Source organism: Rousettus aegyptiacus, unplaced genomic scaffold, assembly GCF_014176215.1.
Source record: "Rousettus aegyptiacus isolate mRouAeg1 unplaced genomic scaffold, mRouAeg1.p scaffold_m13_p_6, whole genome shotgun sequence".
Classification (NCBI taxonomy): Eukaryota; Metazoa; Chordata; class Mammalia; order Chiroptera; family Pteropodidae; genus Rousettus; species Rousettus aegyptiacus.
In genome coordinates, this window is record NW_023416309.1 from 49,976,420 (window position 1) to 49,997,516 (window position 21,097).

At 34.8% G+C, this 21,097-nt stretch overlaps 1 protein-coding gene, 1 long non-coding RNA gene and 1 pseudogene across 18 annotated transcripts in view; 2 read left to right on the plus strand and 1 right to left on the minus strand.

Annotated features, from left to right (window-relative positions):
* ATRNL1 (attractin like 1) overlaps positions 1 to 21,097 on the plus strand; it is a 535,879-nt gene that overhangs the window by 51,647 nt on the left and 463,135 nt on the right. For all 17 annotated transcript variants that reach the window (XR_004951254.1, XR_004951255.1, XR_004951256.1 and 14 more), the window contains exon 9: positions 17,444 to 17,627. Coding sequence is in view for 13 of the 17 variants with exons in the window: in XM_036222140.1 (XP_036078033.1) it covers positions 17,444 to 17,627 (184 nt within the window). In the remaining 4 variants the exon portion in view is untranslated. The remainder of the gene's footprint in view (positions 1 to 17,443; positions 17,628 to 21,097) is intronic.
* LOC118603789 lies at positions 6,108 to 9,525 on the plus strand. The gene is made up of 2 exons (XR_004951259.1): positions 6,108 to 7,780; positions 9,060 to 9,525. It is a non-coding gene; the product is annotated as an uncharacterized LOC118603789 (long non-coding RNA).
* LOC118604907 lies at positions 17,265 to 17,383 on the minus strand (annotated as a pseudogene).

Genomic DNA, 21,097 nt, shown 5'->3' on the forward strand with positions numbered 1-21,097 from the left:
TCATATTATCTTTTATTAAAAGAGTATCTCATTCGGCCATGAGAAATAGTGGTGCTTAGGCTTTCTAAAGAGGGCTAGGAAGGCATAACAGATTTATTATAATCTTTTGTGAATGGTAAATGTCATTGGCTAGTAGGTTTTTGTTTTCATTTGGCATTTGATTGCAGAACGTCGGTTATAGCTTTGGTAAATTTTTAGCTATTTTTAAGTTTCTTTTGACTTATTTTATAACCAAAATGCTGTTTCTAGGTAAATTTATCAACAGCATATTTTTGGTTTGAATTTTCTCTTATTAAATTTATTACTTGTCAGGCACACTTATGGATGTAGTCTTAGATGGAAATGGAAAGCACACATGATTTATGAGTTTTATGAGAATAGTAGATGAATTATGGGTAGATTTATATTTTTCTTGTCATTTAAAAATTTTATTAAGTTTATTGGGGTGATGTTGGTTAATAAAATTTTATAGTTACAAGTGTTCGGTTTATAACACATCATGTTGTATGTTCATCATCTAAAGTCAAATGTCTTTTTGTCCCATATATTTGTCTTTTCTTACTTTTCTTCCTTTCCTCCACCCCCCTCTTTTGTTGGGGGGGGGTGGAGGGGGTGGAGGGGGTGGAGGGGGTGGAGGGGTGGGATGAGCTGGGAGAGGCCACGTCTGCCCTTGTGGCCTCGGCTGCCTTGCATCTCCACCCTCGTCACTGGAATTAGCTGTAGACCACTCAGGAACTACTTCTCCATTTCTCAGGGCCGCAGAGTGTGCTCTGTAACCCCACACGCACCTGCCACAGCTGCTCCTGGCGCCCGCTGCTAGCCCTCGAGGGTACGGGAGGCGCCATGGCTTTGTGTTCTGTTTGGCAATGGAAGTTGGTAGAGCACAGCTGCCGCACCTCTGAGTTTCGTTTCTGACCCCGGTCACTGGGTTTGGTCACAGTCTGTGCTGGCCACTCAGGCGGGAGTGCCCAGGGCTGCGGAAAGGGCACGCAGCAGCCTGATTCCTCTCCTCTCCCAAGACCCACGGTGAGCTCTGGGCTCTGTCTGCGGCACTGTCTCTGCTCCTTTGCCCTCCTTCCTTCCTTGTTCCCTCAGATTTATACACCCTCGGGTGTTCTGATGCGTGGATCTCTTAGATGTGTTTGAGTGTTGAGCAGAGAATCTTTTGGTGAATTACAGCTGTTCACCTTGTTGTAACGTCAAGGTAGGACACCAGAGGGCATCTCACGCCACCACGCTTCTCCAGTAAATGTAAAATTCTGTGAATTATTTAAGTACAAAAGAAAACCCATCAACTTTTCTGTGAAATTATATCTTAGTAATAAAACTAACTTATTACTTTATTCACTGCATTTTGAATTCACTCCTTATTGTTGAAAGTATGTAGTGTCAAAAAATCTCTACTTTCACTTTGAGAAGTACTTGCATAGAAAAGTATATAAAACAATGGGTAACTGTAGTTTAAAGATGTCAGAATAATTAAGTTGTATATATCATAGGCAAGTGCTACTTTAGAGAACAATACTATATTAAGTCAGGCTGCTTGAACATAAATAGTGAAATAAAGTGAAGGCTTGTCTTCATAGGGAGAGTTAAAATTTTTTTTTCTGTTTATAGTGGGATTACTATACTGTGATGTCAGTTTAAGCTCTTTTTCCTGACTGATTTCAATGGCATCAGCTACCCAAATGTAGGTCAGATTTACTTTGAGACTCCTTACACGTGTAAAGCTTTTAGAAACAAAGAATTTTCCCCCTAAATTAAAGAAGAGACTCTTCCTTTAACTAGCCATGTGGTGAGGGCAACTGAAAAAAAAAAAAAAAAGCTGAAATTATCTCAGGGCAATTCATAAAGGTAGGGTATTTTACTAGATAAACATTTACTCTGAATTATAGTCTATGGATATTGCTCTCATCATTAAAAAGAGACCAAAAAAAAAAAAACTTCCCAATTAACTTACTCCAAAATGACCACTTATTCAACTTCGAACAAGATCGCAAATAATCGTGAAATATTTCTGGTCCAGTGCTTAGTACTGTGAATCTTCTTTGAGATTTTTGTAATAATATAAGCTAAAACGAAGGGACCATCTGGTTACCTTACTTTAAATTATCTTTTAGTTTGAGCCTTACACATTAACATTAAAAAAAACCTAAGATTTTAGAGAATATTTTTTAGCTGTTAAGACCGTAGTTAAAAATTTATAGATATTGTCATTGCTATATCATGAGTTTTAGAGTATCTGTTGAGCTGAGTACCTCCAAGCACTGATAGACTTTGTAGCTTATAGGAGCACCGCCTCGGCTTTTCTTGGTTCCAGACATGTGTAATAATGCATATCAGCAACTGATGCATCAGGTATATTTCTAGCAGAGTGATATAGACAATAAATAATAAATATAATAGATATGTATGCTATGCGATGTGTTAGAAGATAGTAAATTTTATCAAAATAGAGAAAGGTCAGGATTGACAATACTGAGGGTTGAGGTGGTTACGCAGGCCAGGGTTAAGCCTCGGTGAGAAGATGATTTTGATCAGAGAAGTAAAGGAAGTGGAGGAGTTTTCTATGAAAATATCTGGGGGAAGAGTGTTCTCCAGAAGGAGGAACAGCCAGTGTAAAAGGCAGAACATGCAGAGCATGTTTACGGAACAGCGAGGAGTCTAGAGGAGCAGGTACGAGAGATACACGTCGACAGGTGAGGTTAGAGAGGTAAAAAGCAGCACGTCCACAGTGTTTCTGCATCGCTTTCGTTTCATGTTCTGGGTGAAATGGGGAGACGTTGCAAGATTTTGGGCACAGCAATGCATCATTTTTAAATAATTCATTTTGGCTGCTGTGTTGAAAATAAACCTTATGGAAGAAAGAGCAGAAGCAAAGAGTCCGGTCAGGAAGTTGTTATAATAATCTCAGCAATGATGGTGCTTTAGGCCAGGGTGGTAGTGTTAGAAATGATGAGAATCCGTCGGTTTGTTTCATATGTTTTTAAAGTAAAACCAGTAGTATTTGCCGAGGGTTTGGATGTAGAGTCTGAGATAAAAGAAAAGCATCAAGGAGGATTCCAGGGTTTTCGTCCTGAGCAACTGGAACTTAGAAGCGCCATCAACTGACACGTAGAAGATTCTGAAGCAGGTCGAGGTGAAGGAAGTTTGAAGGTCAGAAGTTCAGTTTGGACATTTATAAGTGAGCTGTCCGTTAGACATTAGAGTGGAAGTGTCAAGTAGGCTGTTGAATGTATGCATCTGGAGTTCTAGAGAGAGACCTGGGCTGGAGATGTAAATTTGGGAGTTTTGAGGGTATCGATGGTATTTAAAGCCAGGTGACTGAATCAGATCCATAAAGAAATGGGTGTAGACAAAAAAGAAGACAAGATTGAGCTCGAGGGTATTCTAGTGATAAGAGGCAGAGGAGAAGAGGAATGTAAGCCAGAAAGAATATGGTGAACTAGAAGCCAAGTGAAGAAAGATGACTAAACAGAAGCGCTATCAACTGTGCCAAATGCTGCAAAATGATTACGAGGATCCACCATCGAATTCAGTGCTGTGCGGGTCACCGATGACCTGTACAAGAACAGTGTCTGTGTGGTGGTGGGTAAAAGCGTGACTACAGCAGATTTAATAAAGTGTGAGAGGAGCGGAATTGACAACAATGGGCAGAGTCAGCTTTCCCAAGGAAATTTGCTTGTAAAGGGGAGCAAAGAAGTTGGCAGCAACAGGCAGGAAATACAGGGTTTTTTTTTAAACCTGGGTGTCCACAGAGGCAGACCACGAAACAAGGATTCAAGTGAAAGAATTTTATTTGGGCAAGTGCGGGCAGCACTGTCAGGGTAGTTGAGAGGTGATGCAGGCATGAGAAGGCAGCCTTTAAAGAGTCCTTTAATAAAGCCGGCTACCACAGCGGCGATGGAACTTCATTACTCAGGCTTTAAATCAACACGTAATCTCCGAAATTTCCTGCTTTAATTATTACACTTGTAGTTAGTTGATGAGTCCTGTGGGCCTTGTTTTCAAAGTCAGTCTTGTCTTTAGATGAAGATGTTTCATTCACATGCTTGATTTACAGCTGACCCTGAAGCAAAATGGGTTTGAACTGTGCAGGTCCAGTTATGTACAGATTTTTTTCAATAAATACCTGTACAGATTTGCATCTTTGGTTGGGAGTCTGGACGTCTAGGGCTGTCCGTATGCATTGATCTGTGCCATTTTACATAGGGGACTTGAGCATCCATGGATTTTGATATCTGTGTATGTGTGTGGGTCACGCTGGAACCATCCACCCTCCCCCCCCCCCCCCACAGGCTAAGGGACAGACAACTGGCATAATTAAGTTTTGGGGGAGATAAAAGTTACATGTGGATTTTCAACTGTACGAGGGATCGGCACCCATAACCCCTGCCTTCTTCAAGGGTCAACTGTATATGGAAATATGTGTATATGTATAACAACGGAGTACGTAAGAAAACAGCTTATGTGGAGCACACAAATAGATCTGGCAGGGAAGCTTCTCATGCGGACATCCTATAGTATAACTTTTAAGGGTGATGTATGGTTGTCAGGTGCTTAGAGGTGACAGTAATCAATGAGCTTCCTGCACAAAATTATTGGAAAAATCAGGAAAATGCATAATGTATAAATCAGCTTGCAGTAAAGCCTCCATAACTTAAGTAACAAAGTGGAGGTGGTCTTTGTAATTGTGTAATTATGGAAAGACTTGCTATTTTACAGCTGTATTTACCTCTTTTTATTTTTTGAAAATAGTTTAATTTTCCTCTAAATTCCTATATCTCTTTGTTTATAAATGACTGAAGCATATACTGCTATTTATCTTTTTAAATTTATATTCTTTTTCTGAGAAGTTTATTTTAGAGCACAAATCTTGCTATATATCTCTTCGTATGCTTATTTTGTGGTAAAGTGCCAGGTAGTAAATGCCCGAGTAATGTTTATGGAGGATAAATAGGAGTATTCCTTTGCTACTACTATTATTCTTGAACTTTAAATTTTAATACTGTGTAGTCGTGGTCATCTGTAACATTTTATTTTTTCTTGATGTTACAGCTTGATATATTTAATTAGCATTCTTTAAGGGCATTAGCCATTGTTATTTTTTTTTTTTTTATAAACAGCACTCTTTACTTACCTATGTATTACTTTCTATTTCTTAAAAATAACCATTTGTTGGATATTGTTTTTAAGTTTTCTTTTTATAATTACATTTACTCTAACTCAGCTTTATTTACTTATCATGTCATCACAATAGAAGTAATCATGTCTTACTAGCAAAACCACCACAAAGTATATTTGGTGAGAGGGTATTTATTTTAAAAAGCATAACCATTTGTTATTTTCCTTTAATTTTCTCTTTATAATCATGTTCATTAAAAAGTTATTGGATTAAAAAAAAAGTCTTCTGCCTCTCCACTATTCTGAAATTGAGCATTTTTTATGTACTTGTTTTAAAAAACAGTTTCATCACACGTACACATATGCTCATATGGCAGATTGTTTTGTTTATTTGTTTTTGAATTTTTTTTAAAAAATATGCAGCTTTCTTTTATTTCATTCATCACTATATTTCCAAGATTCATTCATGTTGCTGTGAATTACTACAGTTAACTTCTTTGCATACTGTATTTCATGATATGACTCTACCACAATTCATTTATTTACTTTCTTGTTTATGAGCTGTTGGGTTGGGTGCTTGGCAAAATTCACCCACAGCAGCAATTTTGGGACCTTTCGATAAAAAATATTGTATTTTAAAAGATCAAGAAAAAATTCTTAGGCCCTTCAGGCACAAAGATGAAAGAGTTCACAAGGGCAAGAGGTTAAATTAGTATCAGATTTCTTAAAAGCAGTGTACAAATCTAGGCAAACATGGAACAATTTTTTCAAGAAACTCAGGGAAAGAAAGTATAGGCTAAGGGTTTTATATCTTGCCAAACTGTCCTTCATATGTCATGGCTATAATAAAAATATTTTAAAGGTGGCAAAACTCAGGTAATTCTGTATATATGTGTCTTGAGAAATCTACTAGAGTAGAAATGGGCAGACCTTTTTTTTTTTTTTTTTTTTTTTTGTAAAAATCTAGATAGTAAATAGTTTAGGCTCTATAGGCCATACAGTCTCCATTGTCATTGCTCAGCTCTGTCACTGAAGCTGTACACAGGCAGCTGTATAAATACATAAGTGAATGAGCGCGACCGTCTTTCAGTAAAACTCGATTTAGAAAACAATTGGTGGCCAGATTTGGCCTGCGAGCTGTAATTCGCCCTCTAGAGAATTAGCATCATATAAGGAAGACACGAATGGAAATACTTCGGGTAAAAGACTGGGGGAGAACATTTCATGTATTTAATTTTAGAGCGAAGAGTAAAACAAAGGTGGAGATGTCACTAGATGACTGGTGTGCAAATATTATGTGTTTTGTCCAAGCGAAAGAATGCAGCTAAAAACAGGAGGAGAAAGGAGGGAGAGAGGGAAAGCAGCAAAAGTTAACACTGACGGTTGCATAGGTGCTAGGTAGGAATCAAAGGGTGCTGTTTAACACTTGATGTTCCGTAAGGGTCATTTTCTTCTTTGAGCAGGCCTAACTATTGGTGAAGACTTTTTCATAAATTCCATTTTTTCTTAGAAGTTTTCCAAAGAACAAAGAGAACATTTATTTATCTGCAAAATACAGACTATTCTATCTATAATCATAGATAGATTTATTGGAGCCAACCATGTTCCAAATGAATAACACAAGTACTTTGAAAGGGAGAGCAAAAGACTACTCCCAGTGACTTTTAACACAACATTTGACTGTCTGCCCTCAGTCTAGATGTGGATGTGGGAAAGAAGTGCAAACAAATCCTTTAGGTTTGTTTTTTGAAGGTTTTGGTGAAGCAATTCTGAAATTATTTTAGGTGTGTCATCGGGTTGAAAAGATGAGTGAAATTTGCTGATGGTGTTGGGAACTGAATTTCTCAGTGTGGAAGACAGGAGAATCAAAAATGAAATGGGGAAAGCAAGAATCCTGCCTGAATGGACTGGAATCAGAGGTGTGAGTTTATGATCGGATCGATCGATCGATTGGTAGACAGATAGACAGTTATAAATGTAAAAATCTACCCTAGTGTTATTGAGCACACTGATCACTCATATTCCCAGATCTAGTTTCTAATAATAACCCTCATCCAAAGGAAGCAGGCTCTTTGGAGGAATGGCTGATCGTAGGGCTGTGGCAGGGAAGGTAAGGGCGAGCCTGGCACGTCATGCTATATCAAACTAAGGAAATGCTTAAGAAAGTGATGGGTCCTGTCAAAACAACAGAGGCGTCGGCTTGAAGGAGGTCTTATTGGTAAAATCTGGGACAATGTGAGCATCAAAATAATTTAAGAATGTAATAAAGTAAACTGTTGGAAACAATTCATAAACCTACACTGATCACGGACAGTTCGACAGGCAAAAACGGGAGAAGGGGAGTCTCTTTCTTACACAGCAATGCTGAGTGGCATTGCCAGCGTTGAAAAAATCATAGTTAAAAATTGATTTGGGAAAGAATCGTCAATGGATGCTAAATCTATGGGGGTGGGGATGAATTTTTGATGAGATGTGCATGGTATTTAAGTGTCTTTCCCACAGATTGTTTTTAGGGTTTAGGGGAAAAATAGTAACTATGTAGTGAAGAAACCTGCCATTATCTTGTCTGAGGAATCAAAGTTCACATCGCAAACCATGGGAAATTGGACATTGTGCGCTTCTGATACCTGCGGAAAGAAGCATCACTTACAGCAGGGTTTGGCAAACTTTTTCTGTAAAGATTCAGATAGTAAATCTGTGTTTCATCTGTTCAATTCTGCCATTGAAATTTGAAAGCAAGCCATTGATGTTATATAAATGAATGAATACGGCTGTGTGCCAGTAAATGTTTATAAAAAAGCTGGCTAGATTTGGCCCATGGTACATAGGTTGCCAACCCCTGGCTTATGGTATTTTCTGAGTGGGAATGCATACCTAAAAATAATCATTAAGCAATATCATGCAAGGTGCAAATGAACCTTTTATTTTAAAGCAGGGGGAACTTTATTCTTAAAAAATATCAGTGTCATGTGAGACAAAGAAAAGCTGAAAATAGTTCCAGATGAAAGGAGGCTAAAGAAACCTGGCAACTGAATGCCCGTAGGTGAACCCAAGCTGGATTCTATACTGGCTGAAAAAATGCTATGAGGATGTTACTGGCTCAGTTTACAAGTTGAAGTATATATGTGTATTAAAGCATTATATGAATGTTAAATTTTCTTGACATTGATAACTAATATGGTTATGTAAAAAGAAAATCTGTGTTTTTAAAGCACACACTAAAATATTTGGGGTGATAGGAATCATGTATACATTTGTGTGTCTGTGTATCTGTATGTGTGAGAGAGAGGGGAAGGGAGGGAGGAAATAGAGAGAGAGAGAGAGAAAGAGGGAGAGGGAGAGGGAGAAAGGCTAATCATAAAACAAATGGGGCAAAATGTTAACAGTGAATCTGAGTAATGGGTATATGGGAATTCTTGCAACTTGTTTGTACCTTTGAAAGAATTTTCAAATAGAATGCTAAAAATAGGTTAGAGGAAGTAGACATATGTTTTTATATTAGGTTATGTAGACTATATATTTGAACTGAAATTATAAGAAGTCCTGTGAACTTTCTCTGGCAGTAAGGGAAACATCAGTTTGTCTTTTTTGCTATAGTCAGAATTATGGCTTTTAGGGAATCTATATATCTCAGAGTGGAATTATCTGGATGGTTTTATTAACCTGGACTATAAAGCTCCTCTGGGTTAGTCCTGAGGGAAATTTATTTTACTGTAGGTTAGCAATACCTCATAAACTTTCTAAGAATCTCAATGTGAGTCTCAAGGTTAGTATAATATTAATGTTTGGCTTTAATATTTCTCATGTTTTAGAATTTGGGAGGTGTAGTTGGGAAGTCATTAATGTTGTTTTATGTTAACTTTTTTTTCTTTTGGTTTAAAAACCACCGATTCGATTTTTTTTTTGAAGTTAATGTTTTTCTTCTGTAAGTATAGTGACACTACGTGACTCCTCAGCTCTCAACATCACATTTTTCAAAATTCTGTGGTGAATTTCAAGTGTAAATGGGACTTCGCTTTTGAGCAAACTGGTGTCTGAAAACATAAATCTACAGAACAGGTATATTAGGTGGTGGGAATTAGGAATTTTTAATAGAAAAAAAATCTCCCCTTTAAAAAGAATTCAATTATAGGAACCATAAAACACAGACTTTTCTTTTCTGTTTAAATTAGGCTTGGCATTTGCTGTTGAGTTATTTGTAAAGAAATTTATAGGACTAATTCGGTACAGTGAACCAGTTTCAATGCAATAAGTAAAATGTTTTAATAAGTTGCTGTGCCTGTGTGACAGAGGCTGTTAAGATTGTATACATTTTTATATTTTCTAAATGTTTCAGAAAATATCACAAAAGACTTTAGTTTTGTTGAGCGAAATTATTAAAAGATATGCTTTTTAAAACTGTTTATAACCTATATAAATGTATATATTTGAAAATATGCATTAGTTATATTAAAAAAATTCAGTAAGTGTGCATTCAGGATTCATAAAATTCTGGTCTTTCTGGTCTTTCAGTGATGGAGATATCAGTCTCTTAAAAGGCAGCCATTCTATTATTTTATATATTTAAAATTAAAAAAATTATATTTGGAAGAAATATGTACTTGTAACTTGTACTTGTTTTTCATGATTCTACAAGTGTAATTTACTCACTCTTGCATTTACTGGCCCTACAAATATTTTGAGATATTTTTCATTTCTCTTCTATTCTTTAGACAAATATCCCTAGTTACTGCCGTCTTTGCATAACAAGGTTTTTATTCATACCTTATTGATAATATCTTATATTAATACAGACATTAATGAAACAAAGAATATTTTCTAATAATAATATTGATAATAACAGCAGCTAACATTTATCGAGAACTTATTCTGTGAGAAGTGGTCTTGTAAGTACTTTATACATGCTAACTCATTTAGTTCTCAAAGTGAACATGCAAATATATGCTATTTTTACCCCAGTTTACAGGTAAGAGAACTGAGGCACAGATGTCTTCCACACCTGGCTATTGATCACTTAGCTCGTAATTGGCAAAATTAGGATTATGTAAATATAAAATACACATTACTTTAGTTGACTCTTTATCATCTTTATCACTATCTCTGGACAAACTATATTTTATAATGACCCATTTAGACTTAACAGAGCTTAATAGAGTTCTATACTCACCTTTTTAATGTAAAAGTTACATACAGAGAGATGCACAAATCTTAAGTGTATCCTTCAATGAGTTTTGACAAAACATACATCTGTAACCCAAACTTACATCAAAATATAGAACATTTACCAATACCCGAAAAAACTTCTCTGATGATTCTTTCCAGTTGATAGCCATCCTGCTTCCTGATATTTTTGGCATCAAATAGTTTTGCCTGTTGTAGAATTTCAGATAAATGGAATCATACATTATAGACTCTTTTTAAAATAAGACTTCTTTAACTCACCCTGATGTCTTAAGATTTATACATGTTGTGTGTGTTAGTAATTTGTTCCTTTTTTATTGTTAAGTACTGTTTCAATACATGAATATTGTTTATCCATTCTCCTATTGATGAATACCTGGGTTGCTATGAAATTCTTGTACAAGACAACTTGTACGCATGTTTTTATTTCTCTTGTCTAAGTATCTAAGAATGCTAGGTCAGAAGGAAGATGTATCTTTAGCTTTGTAAGAAAGTGCCAGACTTGGCATAATAGCTTTTCTGACATGGTATAATACATTTGTTTATTAAATTTAGTTAATTACTTGCATTTTTAAATCTCTTAGATTTTTACCAATATTTTGACTTTTTTTCTTTCAATTACTAGGAAGGGTACATTACATTTTCCATAATCATATTGGTTTTGTAAATTTTATCTTGTAAGTTTCAATTTTTTTACTGTATGTGTTTTGAAGCTTTGTTACTCTCCTGGAATATCGATCTTTTAAAAGTCATATATGCTGATATTTAGTCATGTTTTTGCAGCTTTGGCCATGAAGGCTATATGTTCTGATATATTGTGGTCATCCCACAGAATGGACCCTGCCATCCCTCCCATCCCCCTCAAATTTGGTTTGGATGTTGAGACTGACAGTATCACACACACATATCCCAACGGAGCAAGAGGGGTTTGTTGTTTACAAAACGAGGCTTTCTGAAGAGAGCAGGGCAGGCTCCCAAGCTGGACTGAAAATGGCTTGAGAGAGCAGGAAATGGAGACTGGCTCGCGTTTGGTTATTACTGGGTGGAGGCAGAGTAAGGGGAACATGCATGCAGGCTGGGTGTCACTCTGCAGTACAGATAGCTGATGCTTTGTTAGATCTGGTCCCAAGATATCTTTGCCAGTCTATTTCACAGATCTCTAAAACACCGAATAATCTTTCCTTCGTATTGTGCATTTTCATTGGTCAATCATTCACTGATCAGTAATGGTGTTGTCTCGGAGTAGTGTGTTAGCAGGGGAGGTGGTGAGAAATGGTTGGATTCTAAAATTTGTTTTGAAAATGCAGACAACAGGAATTGATGAGAGATCATGTGAAATGTGAGGGAAAGGAGTCAAGGATACCTCTTAAGATGTTTGATTGAGCAACTAACTAGTAGAATGGAGATGCCACATACTAAGTCGAGGAAGCCTGAAAGAAGCAGATTTACTTGTTACTGGCACAAATGTATGTGTGTTCGCATAAAGACATCAGTTTTAATAGGACAACTTGATGAGATTTAACAAATGGATATAGTCGTGTAAGTACCACCTTAATCAAGATATAGAACATTTCCTTTACCCCCAAAAGCTAACTTACGCCCTGGTACATTCAGTCTCCCAGCAGTCAATCTCCCATGATTCATTGTATAGATAAAACACTATTTCTGCATCCACCCAGTTAGTGAACATTTAGGTCCAGTTTTCAGATCTTTTCAATCAAGCTGTTATGAATATTTGTGTATAAGTCTTTGTGTGAGTCTATGTTTTTTCTTATGTAAGTACTGAAGAATGGGATTGCTGGGTTATTTGGTAATTATATTTTTAACTTCCTAAGAAACCATATTGTTTCCTGAAGCAATACCACCATTTGCAATGAACCAGCAGTGTATGAGAGTTTCATTTACTTCACATTCTCACCAACACTTGGTGTTTTTAGTCTTTTTAATTTCAGTTATTCCGATGGGATTGTAGTATCATATTATGGTTTTATTTGTGTTTGACTAATGATACTGAATATCTTTTTACTTCCGTATTTGCCATTTGTATATCTTGGATTAAAAAATTGTGTTATTTGATTTCTTATCATGGAGTTGTGAGAGTTCTTCACATATTCTGGATATAAGTCCTGTATTCAATATACGTTTTGCAGATATTTTCTCCTAGTTTTGGTATACCTTTTCATTTTATTTACAGTATCTTTAAAACACAGATTTTTAAATTTTGATGATATACAATTTACCAGATATTTACGATTTGTGTTTTTTGTGTTCTATCTACAAGATGTTTGTCAAGCTCAAGGTTGCAAAGTTTCTTCTCATCGTTTCTACCAGATGTTTCATAGTTTTGACTCAGATCTGTCATCTATTTGAGTTAATTTTCATATATAGTATGGAGTAAGGGCTAAAAATTTTCTTTTTAAATAAGAATACAGTTGTTCCAGCAAGATTAGTTGAAAAGATTTTCCTTTCCCTATTGAATTACCTTTGTACTTCTGTCGAAAAGTCAGTTGACCGTTCGTTCATGTATGAGTCAATCTTGGACTCTTCTGGTCCATCGATGTATGTTATCCTTACTTTGGTACCATACTCTGTTGTGTCGATTACTCTGTTGATTAGCTTTAGAAGTAAGTCAGATTAAGATCTCCATCATTTTTTTCTATTTTCAAAAATTTTTGGACTATTCTAGGTCTTTCATACTGCCATATAAAATTTAGAATCAGTTTGTCAATTTCTTTTAAAAAACCCTGTAGGGATTTTAAGTAGGTTGCATTACCTTCTAACTCATGAATGTGGTATATTTCAGGATTTTTTTAGGTCTTGAATTTATTTAGCAATATTTTATAGTTTTCAGTGTACTAATGTTACATATAGTTTGCTAAGTTTCTTCCTAACTATTTCATATTTTTTGTGTTACTGTCAATGGAATTTTACAGGTATCTTTGTTGTGTAGTAGTTATCATGTTTGTAATGACATTTTAAAATTTCAATTTATAATTGTTGATTGCTAGTATATAGAAAAACAATTGATTTTTAATATTGAATTGGTATCCTTCAATTTCACTAGACACACTTATTCCTGTAGCTTTTTGGTAGATTCCTTAATTTCTACAGAGATGGTCACATTTATGCTCATGCTAATGAGTGTTCTTTCTCTTAAATTTATATACTTTTACTTATTTTCTTTGTATTATTGCACTGATAGGGTTTCTGGTATAATCCTAAGTAGAGGTAGTGGAAGCAGACATTCCTGCCTTTTTTTTTCTTCTTATTTTAAGAGGGAAAATTCTGGGCTTTTAATTAAGTATTGCCTTTTTTAGATGCCTTTATCAGGTTGAGGAAATTTACTTTAGTCCTAGTTTGCTGAGAGTTTTTCATAAATTATGTAAAATTTAGCCAAACTTTTTTCTGTATCCATTGAGAAGATCATTTGTTCTTTTATTTTATTTTGTTTTTTTATTTCTTAATATGATGCATGACATTGATTGATTTCCAGATGTTGAGCTATTGCGTTCTTGGATAAACCCCACCAGATCATAATGCATTGCCCTTTTTATATGCCGTTAGAATTGACTTGCTAAAATGTTGTTAAGAATTTTTATGGTTTTACTCATAAGAGGTATTTGACTATACTTTTCTTGGAATTTCTTTAATTTTACAATCTGTGTAATGGTAAAATAATTTGAAGAATGTTTCATCTTATTCTTTATGCGAGAGTTTGCATAGAGTTGGTATTGTTTTTCTGAAATATTTGGTAAGGTTCACCAGTGGAACTGTCTGATCCAGAAGCTTTTTTTCTGGGAAAGATTTTGACTATGACATTTATTTTCTTTAATAAATGTTAGGGATATTCAAATCATCCATTTCTTTTTGAATAAGATTTGTTAGTTTGTGTTTTTAGGAAATTTGTCCATATCATTTAAGATGCTACATTTACTGGTAAATACTTGTTCATTATATTTTCTTTTCATTCTTTTTAATGTTTATAAAATCTGTAGTGATATCTCTTATATCTGATAGGAATTATTTGTGTCCTTTCTGTTTTTCTTGTCAGTCTGACTACAGATTAATAGGTTAATCAATTTTATTGATCTTTTCAAACAACTAGTTTTTGTTTTGTGTTTTCTATTTTATTGATTAATGCTTTGTTATATTTCTCTTTTTTAGATTTTATTTGTGTGTATGTGTGTGTGTGTTTTATCTAATTTCTTAAGGTAGAAGGCTAGATCATTGTACTGATATGGCTAAGAGCTTAAGCATTTTGTTATCAGTTTAAGCAATCTGGGGAATTGCTTCTGAGGTTTGTTAGAGCAGGTCCAGAGCAATTTTCAGTTCTGGCCAATTTATTTTAGTACTACAGCCCTTTTTAGGACTCTAGCTAAAGCCTCCTACAGTGTGAGGTCTTTTTGCTGTGGCCGCTTGGAGCACAAACTGCTCCCAGCCCTGTGTGAGATCTAAGAGTTGTTCAGCCTGCTAGTTTTTTGGTGGTTCTTTTCATGGCCTCATGTAGTTTTTTCTTATGCACATGCAGCTCAGTACACAGCTAAACACTTGAGAGAAACTTCCTGTGGATCTCTTGAGCTTTCTCTATGTGCAGTGACCTCATCTCTGGCCTTCTCGCCTGTAAATTCCAGCCGGTTTGGTTTTTTCAGACTCTGATCTTAATTTTCTCAACCCTAAGATCACAAGAGTCTACTTGCCGTCTCCCTGTTGTTCAGTGGTTGGACGTTTGCTCCTGGCAGTATGCTGTCAATCGTTAGAGTCACAGTCCTGTGCCAATGTAAGAGCACGGTCCTAGCTGCTTGTTAGCCAGTGTCATTTTTTTCCATATTTTTATTCCCCCTGGCTTTTAGGTTGTTTATGGCAAGTAATTATGTATTCTCTAAATTGCTCCATCATGGCCTAATAAAGAAGAACTCTTGGTATAATTGACTCATTTTTGACTTGACTTTTACGCTATAATTCTGAGTTATTTCATGTGTTCATGTATCTGTTTTCATCACTATCTTTTTAATGAACTACTTTCAAAGTAGTGATTCACTATTTATAAATTGGGAATATGATAGAGCACAAAAACATTTTCTTATTTGTATGTTCTTTGCATATGCATGAATTTTGTTTTTTCGAGATGGCCATTTGCTACCTTGAAGGTTTACCGAGTCAGACTGATTCCTTGTAGTATGTGCACAGTTCCAAAAGCAAAAATAATAAGAATGAAATGAGAATATGATTCATAATTTTAAATTTCAAGTTGATCACCTATATCTAAGCAAAGCTATTTCCTTAGTTTTTACTGTGAAATTCTATATCACCTGTGGGTTCCTTGGCTGAACTGCTAGTGGCTAACCCTTAAGAAATACTGCTATAGTATTTAAGAATACACACTTTATTGTTAGACTTATGCTACAGCTCTTATGCTTTTAATTTTTAAAAAACGTTTGCAAATTGTTGAGCAAAATACTGCATTTCACAATGAACTACCCATTACTAGTCGGATGAATATATATTTTTAAATTAAACTTTTAATTTTGAGACATTGAAGATTCACATACATACACTTGCAAAAAATAACACAGCGAGCCTGTGTACACTTTATGCAGTTTTCTCTGGGGGTAACAGCTTGTAAAAATATAGTACACTATCACAGCCCGGATATCGGCATTGATACAATCCATTAATCTTATTCAGATATCCCATTTCATTTGTACTTGTGTACATGTGTGTATGTGTTTAGTTCTGTGCAATTTTATTGTATGTTGTTTCATGAATCTATCGCCAGTCAAGATACAGAATAGTCCTATCACCACGGGATCTTTCACATTGCCCTTTTAAACCACACCCACCTCCCTTCTACCTTCTCTCTTCTCTTATCCCTTACCCTTGAAAATCACTGATCAGTTCCCCATATCTATAATTTTGTCATTTCAAGAATGTTATATAAATGGACCATTTACATTTAAGGTAATTTGGATATGTTAGTGCCAAAGTCTGCTCTTGTATTACTTGTGTTTGTTTCTTGTTTTTTTTTTTTTTTTTTTTTGTGCCTCCGTTTCCTTTTACTTGCTTCTTGTGGATTACTTGAACAGTTTTTAGAATTTCATCTTGATTTGCTTATAGTATTCTTGAGCATTATCTCTTTGTATAGTTTTCTTAGAGGTTGCTCTGGATATTAAAATGCACATATGTGACTTATCACAATCTCCTTGTATCAATATTTTAAAACTTCAAGTGAAGTATGGAAACCTTCCTTTCGTTTACATTCCCTTTCCTTCCCCATGTTTTCATACCATTGCCTTAAGTATCAGATGATGTAATTTTTGTTTCCTTCAGCAGATATGATTTATAAAGCTCAGAGGTGGATAGTTTATTGTGTGTACTCATATTTCTGCTCTATTTGTTTTTCTTTTTTGAATGGTCTAAGATTCCTTCTTTTATCGTTTTATTTCTGTTTGAAGAGATAAAGGACCCGCAAGTGCTAAAAATCATTAAGGGCAGAGATCATATCTTTGGTATCTTTGTATTATCAGTGATGAACTCAGAGCCTGCCACATAGTAGGCTCTCATAAATTATTTGTTACATCAAATTTTCAGGGTTATTTACAAATATAGAAATGTGTGTGAGAATAAAGTTTTCTTTTTTTTCTTGCACACATATAAACTTGGTATTTTCAAGATTTCAGAGTTTAATCTACAGAAAGATCAGTCTTACTCGACTTCAACTCCTAGCACTTAACATAGTAACTAGCACATACTTAATAATTGTTTCTTGATTAAATGAATATTTGGTGTACTTTATTTGCTCATAAAAATGCTGTGTTAGAATTAACTTATTGGTAGCTTGGTGAATTATTAGTTATATTCATTCATTCATTCATTCATTCATTCAGCAAGGCAACTCTTGGTTGACCTCACAGATTGCAAGGACCTTGTTAGTTTATAATCCCTTATTTTTTAAATTTTTATGCCTACAGCACTCGGTCTTCCTAGGTGGTCTCCCATTCTAGTACTAACCAGGCCCAACCCTGCTTAACTTCTGAGATCAGATGGGATTAGGCTTGTTCAGGGTAGCATGGCTGTAGACATATTAATTATATTTTTAAATATTACTGAAAGTTTATGATTTATCTTCTTTCTCTTACAGCATCAAACACTTGGCTCGTTCCAGAAACTAAAGGAGCTATTGTGCAAGGTGGATATGGTCATACCAGTGTGTATGATGAAATAACAAAGTCCATTTATGTTCATGGAGGCTATAAAGCGTTACCAGGCAACAAATATGGATTGGTGGATGATCTTTATAAGTACGAAGTTAACACTAAGACTTGGTGAGTAGATTAGGCAGAAGTATGAGAAAATTTGTCACTTATATTTTTTATTTGTATAATAGTGTTTATTAAATATTTTCAAGGAGACATTCTTGGCCTTTTCCCATCTTTATTTCAACTAATGATATTATATGATGTAGCAAAGGCACAAAATAATACATTTTCTATGTAGCCATCATTACTAAATAATTGACTTTAAAATGGTTTCTGATCCTGTAGAGGTACTTAATCTGTATGCATTACTCCTCGGTGCTGATATTTGTTTAATACAGACAAGCAATTTTGTTATTTAGTAAAATAACTGTGCTATTATCTGTCTCGGGATTTATTCCTTTTTGCAGTCATATTTTTTTGTCATTTGTAAATTTTAAAAGCATTTCTTCAGTTTCATCATCTCATTTGCTGTGAAATACAAAGCTCGTGGCATTTAGGTAGATTTTCCTTTTTTGTTGTTTTTCAAACGCTACGTTGTGCATCACGTACTGGTCTTTTCATGCACATACACAAGAGTTCATTGAGGGTACATACTTGAAAACGAAATTGCTGTGTCTGAGATTATTCACATCCTCAGCTTTACTACACGTTGCCTAATTGCTCCTCAGGTCACTGCGGTAGTGTATACTTACACCAGCAAGGTATGAGTGTCCCTGTTTCTCCCCATTCACAAACAGGTGGTAGTTGTGAGGACATTTTGCCTTTGCCGGAGCAATGGATGTGAGCGATACCTAGCTGATGTTTTAGTATACGTACCCTGCTTACTACTGTGCATGAGCATCTTTTTGTGTTCAGCTGCCACTTATGGTTCCTGTTTATTGAATTACCTATTCATAACCATAACACTCTCTTTATGTTTGAAATATTATTAATTTTTTATTGATTGATTTTTCTAGGTACGTGAATTTTCAAATAGAATTTTGGTTGTACTCATTTCCCTTTGTAAAACCTGGGAAACGATTCCTTTGTTGTTTTAAGACACAACATATTCTTCTAAACTTTTAGCATGATATCACTTTATATGTTATGTGAAATACGGTTTTCTACCAAATCGTGATTCGTTTTACTCTTTTCAGTTTCAAACATGTATTCTAATTTTATTTTATTTGAAGAAAGAAAGGTAGAATTTTAAAAAAAATAAGAATTTTTATTACTTTTTTCATTTAATAAATTACAATTTTTTATATTTTTATAAATATTAAAATGAATAAACCACTTTTTTGTTCCATATAATTTATACATTGCATTTTAGTTCCTATTTTAGCATTTCTAGCATTTTCTCATTAGTTTTTGCTATGATAACAATAGGAATTGTGGTTTAGGCACTATCAATCTGCTTAACACTTTTTTACATATATTACAGATATTTTATCAAATAGGAAAATATCAAAAAGGAAAAGATAACTTCTTCTGTGTGAAAGAGGCAGCATAGCTCACAGTCATAATAATGGATATAGCAATGCTCAGGGAAGGATCTTAATAAAAGTGAATGGATAAGAGAGGCATGGATGTTATTTGAGTAAAACCAAAATGAGAGAGAGAGTTGTTGCTCACCACTTGAATGAAATTTGCTCAGAATTTACGTGCTCACCTACCTCAAACAGGGATATAATTATCAATCTTGGCAATTTTAGCATATGCACAAATTAACATTGTATGCTCATCCCTTATGAGAGTTTAATGAAATAACTTGTGAATAATTTTGAGGACTTCATTAGAAATATGTTATAGATACATGTGATGCTTGACTATTTTGCTGGGTTTTGCATTTTTATTTATTTTTAAATTAATTTTTTATTTTTTTAATTACAATTGACATTCAATATTATTTCGTTAGCTTCAGCTATATGATATAGCGATTAGACGTTTATATAATTTATGACGTGATCCCCCAGATAAGTGTAGTGCTCACCTGGCATTATATGTAATTACACTATTGACTGTATATTCCCTGTACTTTACATCCCTGAGACTGTTTTCTGGCTACCGATTTGTGTTTCCTGATCCCTTCGCCTTTTTCAGCCATACTCCAATCCCCTCCCCTCTGGCAGTCATCAGTTTGTTCTCTGTATCTGTGAGTCTGTTTTTGTTTTGTTCGTTCATTTATTTTGTTCTTCAGATTTCACATGTAAGTGAAATCATATGGTATTTGTCCTCTGTTTGACTTATTTCACTTAGCATAATACTCTCAGGTTCATCCATGTTGTCGCAAATGGTAAGATTTCGCTCTTTTTTATGGCGGAGTAATATTCCATTGTATATATGTTCCACATCTTCTTTATCCAGTTGTTTATTGATTGGCGCTTAGGTTTCTTTCATATCGTAAATAATGGTGCAGTGAACATAGGCGTGCATATATCTTTCTGAATTGGTGTTTTCGATTTCTTTGGATAAATACCTAGAAGTGGAATTGCTGGGTCATAAGGTAGATCTATTTTTAATTTTTTGAGGTCCCGTTATACTGTTTTCCATAGTGGCTACACCAATTTGCAGTCCCACCAACAGCGCATGACGATTCCTTTTTCTCCACATTTTCTCCAACACTTGCTGTTTTGGGGTTTTGCATTAAAAAAAAAAAAGGTCAATAAAATTACTAGTGAGCCGTAAAATGATATTTTTCTATTACCTTTAAAGTTTTAGCATTCTTAAAGTTTTGATGCTTCCTGTTGGAATAATTTTCAAGTTTGCTATGATGTATAGATTGTAGTATACATCAGATTAATTTGTCAAATTTATATATTTTTAAAATTTATGTGTCCAATATGTAGACTAATTTCAAATTTTTATCACTGTGGAACTGGTTTTATTTTTTTAGTAGATAGAGTTTAGTAAATAGGCTACTTTGTTGAGATATTAGTAAATGTGTGTTTGGAGGAATTATTTTTCAGTGGTGAAATGGGTGATTGTAGACTATTTCCTCTGAAAAAAATTAGAAATCACGTCTTTTTAAGGTATCAGAGAACCAACTTGTGGTTGGCACTGAGGAGAGGTGGCATATCAGGGAAGATAATATTGGCATTTCATGCAACTTTTGTCCTTGAGACAATTATAAATTCTGAAAATTGTCTGAGCAACAGAACAGAGCTTTAGTCAATCAATATGGAGGACCAAAATTGGATTCCTAAGTGTGTCAAGGAAAAAGGAGGTGGCTTGCTACACACTTAAAGATTTAGTCTGGTCCCTGAATTTATGAACCTACCAGTGAGTATAATCCTGCCTTTGAATCATCACATTCTTTCATTGGATTATAGTGATATCCTCATAGCCTACCTAGCTGACAGAGCCAAGTAATCCCTATTGAGGAAGATAATATCACACAGAACCTCAAATTATTTGCTCAGTATATCATATGTAATATCTGGTACAAAATTAAAAAATAATAAGGCTTAGAAAAATACAGGCTATGAAAAAAAACAGCATTAGACACATCCTGTAGGACAATGTTGTTTTCAGATAGAATCTTTGACATAATAAGG